Here is an 11,765-nt window from a genome sequence, read left to right as displayed (position 1 = left end):
TGGAAGCATTCACCAGATCAGTTCTACACAGGCTGCAAGATGTACTATTGACCCATAGAACAGTCTTTTCTTTTCATTTAGAAAAAAAATTCTTTTTATTTAGGAAAAAAAATGACACAAACCCAGAGTGCATACTTATAGCCCTACTACTTGCACCCTGCAAGTATGAACATTGGTTATGAACTGGTGATGTGAAGCCAGCTTCTGAATGGCCATGCTGATCTGAGTCATCTGCATCACACAGGTAGGTTTTCTACACCCGACAGCCTCTTTTTCACAGTTTAGTTATCAGAAAATGTTCAGTAGAGATGGAAAAAAAGGTTCGTGCCCCCCTCTCTCTTCCTATCACTGTTTGCTCTTGATTGAAGCTGGAGAGCGATCCTATTTTTATAACCGTCACAAACTTTTCTCCTGCAGCAACAAAAGCCAGTTTCCAGAATATATATTTTTGCACAAAACCCCCAAACAACCCCGCTCCTTTGATTTAATCCAGAGAGAGGCAGGAACTTTTCCCCAAAAGGCTGACACATGAGCATGGAAAAAAATCCTCATTTCCCATTGCAGGAGAGATTGTGGTTTGAACACTGAAGGATCCAGCTCGTGCTTACAGTCATATGATGTGAAAGAATTAGAACACATAATAAAAAAGAAGGTACAAATATGAAGCCAGGAAGGAGATTGACCACTGCAACAATTCATAAGGATACACAATATTGACCTCAAACATCCAGTAGTAATCTCTGCTTGGCAGAATCCTGCACAAATAACGATTGCAATGAGAAGGAAGAGTGAGCAGCTACACTAGATAAGGCCAGATAGCTTTCAATACTTAGAGTGTATCATCAATGCACAATTTATACTGAGTAAAGTTCAGGCAACACTTTTGTCTATGAAGGAATGTGGCTTCATAAAACCATCAGGATGAAGTTTTGATCCACTTAAAATCAAGAGTAATGTGTGCCTGCGGCAGCTTTTCCTAATTTAGTATCTTCTAGATGTGCTGGGATCTCAATGCCCAACATCTCGAACCAGCTTGGCTGGGAATTTGGGGACCTGTAGCCCCAAGAGGGTTGAAGACCATTTAGCTTGTGGAAGGCCAATCTCCAGAAAAGTATCCAGATGGAATGAGAGATGGAATTACATAACCAAGGAGGCTGAGAAAGGGGAGCTAATTAATTTCTCCATATTACCAGTTAAAGAAAAAAAAGCAGACAGATCACTTTGCAAACCAAGATTCACCCAGGGTCGGTGAAAACAGAAATTGGAGTTTCAAATATAGTGAGATTGAAAACTGTGCTTTTCTACTCTGTTAGATGGAAGACATTTAAGAAGTAACCCAGAGGACTTAAGTCATGTCAGTTCCATGCTTAAGTAGGAGTCATATTTAATAAGGTAACATCAGCAACAGCAGTTATTCTCCCTAATGCCTACTTGAAACAATATGCAAATGGTACATGAGCTGCAGTTTTTAATAAGTAAGCTGCTCAGAGGTTTGACAACTGCAACATGAAAATAAATCTGCTTGATGAGTGATTTTCCTCAATCTATTCACATGTCCATTCCTAAAAAGGTGACATACCAGAAGTTCCTCCTGGAGTTCACTCTGCACTCTCCTTTTCAGGTTGCATTGACTTCCAAAATTTGAGATCCCGTTTTGGATAGTCCAAGCTGGTTTCTCTTTCACCTACCCTCCTCCGTTTGTGGTCCAGTGGTTGTTTTCTGATCGGCAAGTCACAAGACCCCTCAAAAAGACAAACCAAGCCACTTATGGTTTCCCCCCAGTAATCAACATTTAGCACTCTGTCTTAAAATGCCCATTAACCTGCCACTTCAGTGGCTTGTATGAGATTGATCTATGTCTCTTTTCCCACTTTGGGTGGATCCACAAGTTCAGCCTACAAGTCCTGGTTTTCACCTAGAGAAGTAGAATACTGCGGCAAAACTTGGGAAGCACCTGGGAGGAATCCTGAGGCCCAGCCTCTTTCTTCCTTCCATGGTAAGGAATCACAGTGGAGCCTTCCAGATGAAGAGACCCTCGAGAGAAACCCGGCTGCAATCAAGGAAGCCCCCATGGAACGTAGACTTCAAATGGCTGCTTGCTAGACATACTGTTTTTTAGAAGCACTGCTACTTGGGCGGCTGGACTGCATTTCTGGAGAGAGATGGACTGCAGGGGCTCCCGTTGGAAAGAGATCAGGAGGTTTAATCTGGTTTTGCAAGGCCAAGGTTTCTTCTGTGTTGTAGTTGGCCCAGTTCTGCTCACTGGAGAGCTTGTTGTATCCGTGGTAGGGTGGTGCGTGTCTGTCTGACATGGGCAGGTAGAAATAGGATTTATCTGGTGGATAAGGCCCTGTTGGCATTTTACCAATGCTGTTGGCTTCAAAAGGCAGAGGGGGAGCAGAAGATGGGGAACAACAGTTATCTTCCTTAACCTTTTTGACCAGGTTCTTGCAGAAGAGATGGAGAAGTTCCAGAATGTTGAGGACAAGAGAGATCAAGCCCATTACCAGCATGAAAAGGATGAAGATGGTTTTTTCAGTGGGACGGGACATAAAGCAATCCACGAGGTGTGGGCATGGAGAACCTTGGCACACATAGTTAGCATGCATGACAAAGCCATACAGGTACCACTGGCCAAGGAGAAAGCCTGCCTCAAAGATGGTCTTGAAGATCACACTGATGACATAGGTCCACATCAGAGGCCCACGGATTTTAATTCGGCCATCTTCAGCCACACAGATCTTGGCCATCTTCTTCTCCACTGACATCAACATATCTGTCACGTTGTAATCTTTGGCTTGCAATGCCCGGAGTTCACTCTCCTTCTCCTTTAGCTTCTCCTCTTGTCGGGAGAGGTAGATGACATGCCCCAGATAGACCAAGGTTGGGGTGCTGACAAAGAGGAACTGCAGCACCCAGTAACGAATATGGGAAATAGGGAAGGCATTGTCATAGCAGACGTTGGTACAGCCAGGTTGCTTGGTGTTGCACACAAAGTCGGACTGCTCGTCCCCCCAGACGGACTCCCCAGCTAGACCCAGGATCAAGATCCGGAAGATGAAAAGGACTGTCAACCAGATCTTGCCGATGACCGTTGAATGCTCCTGCACCTGGTCGAGCAACTTCTCCAGGAAGCCCCAGTCGCCCATCCTGTGCTGAGGACAGTAGAGAGGCAGGAATTAACAAAGGGTCCATAATTATTTCATGAAAGCTTAAAGTTCCCACCATCATCTAAATCCGGGCTTTTCAATCTTTTCACCCATTGTACCACTTTTAGGATATGGCAACATCCGAGTACCACCAGTGGCCTAGCAAGGTGTCAAAAACTTGATGACCAAAAAAAAAAAGGCAGAAAGTCATGAATTACAGGTAGTCCTCGACTTACAACAGTTCGCTTAGTAACTGTTCGAAGTTACAATGGCACTGGAAAAAGTGCCCCCCCAAGCCACAGCCGAGCAAGACACCTGCCTGCCTGCCCGGCGGTGCTCTTCCTCCTGTCCGAGGTTTTCATTGTTGTGAGCATTTCTGTTGAGGATTGGCAGTGGGGGCGGGGCAGGGTGGGTGTCTGGTTTTTATTCCTCCCCTCTCTGCTGGGTGGTTGCAGCAGGTTTTGGTCACTTCACATGACTCTGGGACACTGTGACCGTCATAAATATGAATCAGTTGCCAAGCATCTGAATGTAAATCCACAAAACCCTGGGGATGCTGCAACATTCCAGCTGATCGGCGCTTCTTCTGGGCTCAGCAGACACACCAGGATCAGCGCCGAGCTCCAGCCTGGCTCTGATCCTGGCGCTTCCGCTGAGCCCTGACAGCCCTGCAGCTCCAGCCATCTCTCGCTGAGGCTTGTGTGGTGCTGCCATTCCCCTCCCCCGCTACCACTTTTTTAGGATGGTCATGTACCACCTGCCAGGTGCCAATGTACCACAGCTGGTTGATAAGCCCTGATCTAAATTACATGGAGGCAAACTTCCTGAACTGAAAACTACATTGGCCAACACGAGGCCTTCAAGAGATCCAAAGGAAGGCATGGATAAAGAATGGGACCATAATTCACCCCAGCCAATTGGTGTGAAACTCATTCCCTTCTTAACATGGCTGGACTCATACAATATTTTAAGTCCAAGCCATATGATGATGGTGTTTACACAACATTATGAATTTAGTTATTGAGGAAACCCTCTTGTCTAAATTACACTATAAACTGCAAAGCCAGTAAACTCAGTTAAGTCTGAGTTTAGTATCTTATGCAAATACAGCGGTTAAGTTTGCAATTGATCTGATTTGAGGTGGTGTGGGAACACAGAATAGACCTGAGCATGATTTGGGGATGCATTTAGAGTTTAAAACTTTATACTACTATTTTACCTAGCAATAGAGGAGACCTCATTGAAAGGGATGATGCTGAAAAGTGTTGTCATGTGTCTGTGCATAGGACAAAGGGGATTTGAATGAGTTCCTTTCCTTATTTTAGTAGTAAAACCCATGCATTCATGTTTAAACATAGCTTTAAGTCTATTGGATGTAAAAAAATGGGGAAAAAAGCTCTTCTGAATAGTAGTGCAGAAATCTAAATATGTAGGTTGGACACAAAGGACATGTTTTAAAAAGCAGAGGTACTTGAGGGCTGTATGTGTCAACCTATTCTCCAAAGTACCTGAGGGCAGGACAAGAAGCAATGCAATGGAAGATCATTAAAGAGAGGTCCAATGTAGAACTAAAGAGAAATTTCCCGACAGTGAGAAGAATTAACCAGTAGAATGGCTTGACTGTAGAAGTTGTGGGTGCTCCATCATTGGAGGGTTTCAAGAAGAGACTGGACATCTACTTGTCTGAAATGGTATAGGGTCTCCTGCTTGGGTGGTGGTGGTGGGGGAGGGGTTGGACTAGAAGGCCTTCAAGATCTTTTCCAAACCTAATATTCTATGTTCTAGGTCAGGCAGAAACATTCAGGAGAAGCCCTTTACAATACTACAGTGGTTGGCCATCAAACCATGACCTAAGTTCCGAAAAGGAACATCTGCAATTTCAGGCAAACCACTTCACAACACTGTATTAATAGGGAAGTCTCTCTATCTTTCCCTCTTCTGGTGCTGGATGTGTCAAGCCCAAACCTCCTTGTTTTCTAGTCAGCTCAGCCAACAAATTGTTGGAGTATAACCAGATTGGACAGCTGGATCCAGCCTTGCTCTACTTAGTCTCCTCTACTGTAAAAGTGATTTTTATATACTTTTTAAAAAATTTATTAAAAGATGAGTTACAATAATACATATGGTGCAAAGCTATAGAAAAGAAAAAGGGTGGAGGAAGATATAAAACAAGTAAATGAAAAAAGAGAGTAAGTAGAGAAAAAAGAAAAGAAAAAAATGTTATTAAGAAGCAGCTTCTAATCCTTTTTTTGCAGCAGCAGTTACAAATGAATTTATCATCTTCCCATTTTCTGCCCTTTCTAATCATCAAATCCATAAATCACCCTTTCTCCATTCTAAATTATGAATTCATTTTTTCCCATCTTACCTTGCCCTACCTAGTGTCTTCTCAAAGTGCTGGGATCATTGAACGCGATACCTGGAAACTCTACCAACCAAATACTTTGTTGTTGTTAGCTGCTAAGTCGTGTCTGACCCATCGCGACCCCATGGACAACGTTCCTCCAGGCCTTCCTGTCCTCTACCATCTTCTGGAGTCCATTTAAGCTCACGCCTACTGCTTCAGTGACTCCATCCAGCTACCTCGTTCTCTGTTGTCCCCTTCTTCTCTTGCCCTCAACCTTTCCCAGCATTAGGCTCTTCTCCAGTGAGTCCTTCCTTCTCATTAGGTGGCCAAAGTATTTGAGTTTTAGCTTCAGGATCTGGCCTTCTAAAGAGCAGTCAGGGTTGATCTCCTCTAGGACTGACCGGTTTGATCGCCTTGCAGTCCAAGGGACTCGCAGGAGTCTTCTCCAGCACCACAGTTCAAAGGCCTCAATTCTTTGGTGCTCAGCCTTTCTTATGGTCCAACTTTCACTGCCATACATTGCAACTGGGAAGACCATAGCCTTGGCTATACACACTTTTGTTGAAAGGGTGATGTCTCTGCTTTTTAGTGTGCTGTCTAGATTTGCCATGGCTTTCCTCCCCAGGAGCAAGCGTCTTTTAATTTCTTGCCTGCAGTCCCCATCTGCAGTGATCTTGGAGCCCAGGAAAATAAAATCTGTCACTACCAAATACTTTAGCATGGTTTATTTATGTAGTTGCCTGCCTTCTTATTACATTGTTATGCATCTTAGTACCTTGTGTTGTTTCCATATGTTGATGTTTGTATGTGTTCAAAAATTATTAACATTGTAGTAAATAACCTACAATATTTTTTCTTTTCTTTTCTTTCTATTCTCAATAATCTCTCAATATAAGTTACAATTTAGGATGGCAATATTAAAAAACAAGGTTTGGGGTTTTTTTTTTATTCCAAGTGGAGTACAACATTGAAAAAGAACTATTACAACTCATATACAAATAATTGCTATATACTAGAGAGTTTGACTGTGGCTGTTAATTTTTCTAAGTCTCTCTTGTATTCTTACTGTGCATATGTATATGTATATACTTATATATGTATATAAATTTGTATGTATGTGTACGTAGGAGACACACAGAGGCATAAATAGTCTCTCTCTCTCTCTCTCTCTCTCCACACACACACACACACACACAAACAGAATAAATATATAAAATCTTCCTTCTCACCCCTATGGGTGGCCTGTGTTTTGCTCAATCTCGGGTCTTCTACCAGAGGGCCTGGGAGTTTGAGGGTCCTGCACAGGATCTCAGGTGTTTCTAGCACTGCTCTCTTTTGAACAGAGAGCATTGATGTCATTCTTGGAATCTGCTGGATCCCAGCTTAGGAGTCACAGCCCCAAATGCTCCTATCAAAACTGGTACCACTTTGGCCTTTACTGTCCATGTCCTCCTTCAAACCCGGGTCCTTTTCCAGCTTCTCATACTTCTTTCTTTCTCCTGATGTAGATGTTACTTGGCATTGGTACATTTAACTCCACTGCTGTCTTCTGCTTCTTATCTACCAATTCCATTCATTTTTTGAACACACGAGAACACACACACGAGAGGGAAGGAGAGAGAGAGAGTAAAAAAAAATTGAAACCCTAGCATCCAGCAAAATGTTCGTTTACAAGAATGTCACCAGTCTCATGTGGTTGCCTGGATATTCTTGGAAGATTATAAAAAAGTGGTAGGGGCTGGGATCCAGTGCTTTCTTTGGAGCAGGGGTCTTCAAACTTGGCCCTTTTATGACTTGTGGACTTCAATTCCCAGAATTCCTCAGCCAGGTGCCTGGCTGAGGAATTCTGGGAGTTGAAGTCCACAAGTCATAAAAGGGCCAGGTTTGAAGACCCCTGCTTTGGAGGAATGAAGAAAAGAGAAAGAGACAGAGAAAGAGAGAGACAGAGAGACAGAGAGAAGGAAAGAGAGAGAGAGAGAGAGAAGGATAGTGAGGAAGCTATAGGAGGCTCTGAAATAATAATAATAATAATAATAATAATAATAATAATAATAATAATAATAATAATAATAATAATAATAATAAGAAGAAGAAGAAGAAGTTGGAAGGGACCTTGGAGGTCATCTAGTCCAACCCCCTGCTCAGGCAGGAAACCTTATACCATTTCAGGCAAATGGCTGTCCAGTCTCTTCTTGAAAACCTCCAGTGTTGGAGCATTCACCACTTCTGGAGGCAGGTTGTCCCACTGATTAATTGTTCTAACTGTCAGGAAATTTCTCCTTAGTTCTAGGTTGCTTCTCTCTTTGGTTAGTCTCCATCCGTTGTTTCTTGTCCTGCCTTCAGGTGCTTTGGAGAATAGCTTGACTCCCTCTTTTTTGGGGCAGCCCCTGAGATATTGGAAGATGGCTATCATGTCACCCCTCACCCTTCTCTTCGTTAAACTACACATACCCAGGTGAGTAAGTAGAGAATAACCACACCCATCAACACAGGTGGTAGGAGTCCATCTTTGAATCCACAACCAGCTTTCAAAATTCCAGGTGGGTACTAATTCACCCCCAAAACTTAATATGCCCCTGCACTAGATCATCTTTTCAGGCACAGAGCATCCAATAAATGCTGAGTTTTGAGAGCTGTGCCAGAAGGAAACACAGATTAAGGCAACATTGCATGTATGGGTCTCAGGCTGTCTGAGTACAAATTCTATCATGACCTCTAACTTTGTCAGCTTCAACTTAATATAGGAGAATTAGATCTTCTGAAGAAAACAATACAGACTGCACAATGGCTTACATTTCAAAAGGAAATTCTGGAAACCGAAAGCTGTTCTTTTGCTCTTCTTCCGGAAGGGATCTATAAATATCTTTTTCAAAAATGGTTGCGTTTACAGTTCGCTTACAATAAGAGAAACATTTAGGTGCTACAACACTGTGATTTCTGCCTCGAATAGTCAAACCAAACTGCCCTTCTGAAATTGGAAATAGCATTAACTGTGGAGTTAAAATTAATTTGCCTCTGTGCACGATCAGGAATAAAAAATGATTTTAAAGCAATCAATGACTGTAAAAGTCTCCTTCCAAATAAAGTTACACATTAACCTGGCTTAAATATATTTTTTGACGTTTGAAAACCCAACAGTTCCACAAATGGGAGAAGACTGAAATATGTGGTTTTAAGCATGCAGTCATAAAGCCGAATGCATGCAGTCATAAAGCCGTTCCCTATAAAGAATGGCTGCCGGAATTTGGTATGTCTAGTTTAATGAAGAGAAGGACAAGGGGGGACATGATAGCAGTGTCCCAATATCTCAGGGGCTGCCCCAAAGAAGAGGGAGTCAAGCTCTTCTCCAAAGCACCTGAAGGCAGGACAAGAAGCCACAGATGGAAACTAATCAAGGAGAGAAGCAACCTGGAACTAAGGAGAAACTTCCTGACAGTTAGAACAATTAACCCAGGGGTGTCAAACTCAATTTCATTGAGGGCTGCATCAGCATTGCGGTTGCCCTCAGGGGGCCGGGTGGGTGTGGACTGGGTGGGCGTGGCCTACTGGGTGGGCGTGGCCAGAGTGTGTATGGCCTACTGGGTGGGCGTGGCCAGCTCTACATCGTTGGCATCAAGGGTGCCTATGGGGGCCTGGGCAGGAGTGGGACAGATCTGAGGGTCTCTGGCAGAAGGAGGGTCTCTGGGCCAGGGCCAAGGCAGTGGGGGCCGTTCCCTCACTGTTTCCAGGATGGCTTCGCGGGCCACATGAAACCACTTCGCGGGCCGGATCCGGCCCCCGGGCCTTGTGTTTGACATGTCTGAATTAACCAGTGGAACAACCTGGTTGTTTGTCTGAAATGGTGTAGGGTTTCCTGCTTGAGTAAGGGGTTGGACTAGAAGACCTCCAAGGTCCCTTCCAACTCTGTTATTTTTTTCTGTTATTCTGGTACACTACCCCTTGCAAAAAATATTTCACTGTACCGTTCCTTGTCTTCATGCTTTGCTAGAGTCCTATTTTTATGACCGGTTTTTAAAAAAAGATATACAGAAGCAGGATTCAAACCCCCAGCTGTCCAACCAGTGCTGCGTTGGCATTTGAAGCATTAGCTTTTAAAATCTCCCACCCAGAAAGGAAGAAAACCATGATAATCCAGGGGATAGTAAAAAAAAAAGGTAATTTATGTCTTTTAATAAAACTTGTTGTTTGGAAAAGATGCTACTAGGCTCCTCCGGTCTCAGGAAGGCAGTAAAACTAGAGGACAAAAAAGTACCAAGTGGTTAAATTTACACAGGAGTGCTGCTGCCTGCACAGCTGTGCCTATGATATTTTATATATATATATATATCTTTTTTTTCCTATCTCTATCCTCAGCAGCTGCCCAGGACTTACAAAGTGTTAGTGCCTGAGGTTGAGGTTCTCAATTGCTTTGGTAAAAATAGGGGGGAAAAACAATAAAAACTGTATCCTGGGTCCCCCCCCCCCCGCTGCATTTAGAAAAGGTTGTCCCTTAGACAAGCTTTTCCTGACAAGGTGATAAAATAGCCATTGACTGTCTACACACCACTGCACAACCAGAAGACAGAGGACAGCTGGAAGTGTCGACATCCTGAATTGATGTATTAGTTTTTAATGATTCTAGCTGTTGTTTCTACTGGGAAAAAGGCAGGAACTCCATGCTTGGTCTTAAGTCCTTTGAGCATGAGCACTAGCTCTTCTCTCATTAGTCAGTGAGGACTAGTAACTTCCTATTAAAGATCCAAGAACTCCAGCATGGAGTCGGTTGAGACTTAGTGCAGAGAAGAGCAACTAAGACGATTAAAGGCCTGGAGAATAAAACACAGGAAGAACGATTGCAGGAATTTGGGTATGGCTAGTCTAGAGAGAAGAAGGACTAGGAGTGACATGATAGCAGTGTTCCAGTATTTGAAGGGCTGCCCCAAAGAAGAAGGGGTCAACCTATTTTCCAAAGAACCAGAAGACAGGACGAGAAACGATGGATGGAAACTAATCAAGGAGAGAAGCAACCTGGAATGAAGGAGAAAGTTCCGAACAGTGAGGACAATTAATCAGTGGAACAGCTGGCTGTCAATAGTCGTGGGTGCTCCATCACTGGAGGCTTTTAAGAATAGACTGGACAGCCACTTGTCTAAAATGGTATAGGGTCTCCTGCTTGAGTAGGGGGTTGGACTAGAAGACCTCCAAGGTCCCGTCCAGCTCTATTCTGATTGAGTCTAGAGAACGTTAAAACACTCAGGCTTGATTTAGGCAACTAGGAAAGGATGGCAGAATGCCTTGAAGGTCCTACATATGACAGCATGGTAGAGAAAGTCAAACATTAGGAAAATACCATCAATCTTTACCTTAAACCTTAAAACAGACTAAGGGCTGTGGTGCCAAGAGGGAATAACTTTGAAGCAGACAAATGTGAAAATCAGATTTACTATTATTCTAAAAATCAAGGCACCGCCTCCAGGACTTCCAGGCTTAGGGCTATCTAACAAATTTAAAGACAGTTGTACTCACCAACAAATCAAAGGGATTTTCCTGACTTAAATGTCCTCATTAGCAGTTTTTGGCTTAATTTTCCTGGTTTCAGCTCTGCTTCCGAAGAGAAGCTGCAGCCCAGCTCGGAGGCAGGATGGGAATATAACAAACGGTCCTGGAATTCAGGACACTCCGAGACTGTTATGAAGAGCGAAGAAGGGGAAAGTTTATTATAATAACCCTTGGATGAGTTAACCGAAGGGGCGGAGTTAGAGGAAATGAGTTTGGGAAGAGGAGGAGAAAGGGCTGTGCAATTATCGTTGAGTTTTTCTTTTCTTTTCTTTTCTTTTTCACAAAAAAAAAGTCCCAGCTGACTGGGGAGGTGGAAGGAAAGAACAGTCAAAGCTGACTTCACCTGTCTCCTGACTGAAAGAGCTTAGCACAGTGGCTCAACTCACACAGGTTGTGTTCACACAACCCACCAAAGCAGGTCCATTCAAGAGGCAGCATTGAATCTGCATAACATTCTAAAGCCGTGCTTTTCAACCTTGGCACCTTTAAGAGGCCAAGTTGGCTGGGGAATTCTGGGAGTTGAAGTCCACCTGCCTTAAAGGTGCCAAGGTTGAAAAACAGGGCTTTAGACTGCAGGGGTCTTCAAACTTGGCCCTTTTATGACTTGTGGACTTCAACTCCCAGAATTCCTCAGCCACAAGTCATAAAAGGGCCAAGTTTGAAGACTCCTGCTTTAGAGTTTGTTAAGGGAATCTGGAGGCATTTTTCTGGGAGTGTAGTGTCTTATATGA

The 11,765-nt window shown here is 43.5% G+C and overlaps 1 protein-coding gene across 1 annotated transcript; it reads right to left on the bottom strand.

Annotated features, from left to right (window-relative positions):
* Positions 1 to 112: 112 nt before the first annotated feature.
* On the bottom strand, positions 113 to 11,073 carry GJA4 (gap junction protein alpha 4). The gene is made up of 2 exons (XM_083369796.1): positions 11,002 to 11,073; positions 113 to 3,155 (listed from the first exon to the last, which is right to left on the bottom strand). The coding sequence occupies exon 2, from the start codon at positions 3,147 to 3,149 to the stop codon at positions 2,100 to 2,102; it is 1,050 nt and encodes a 349-aa protein (XP_083225922.1). The 5' UTR covers positions 3,150 to 3,155; positions 11,002 to 11,073; the 3' UTR covers positions 113 to 2,099.
* Between the last annotated feature and the right edge of the window lie 692 nt (positions 11,074 to 11,765).

Source organism: Vipera ursinii (genome assembly GCF_947247035.1).
Source record: "Vipera ursinii genome assembly, chromosome: 9".
Lineage (NCBI taxonomy): Eukaryota > Metazoa > Chordata > Lepidosauria > Squamata > Viperidae > Vipera > Vipera ursinii.
The sequence above is the reverse complement of the archived record's forward strand: the minus strand, read 5'-3'. Positions and strand labels throughout refer to the sequence as shown.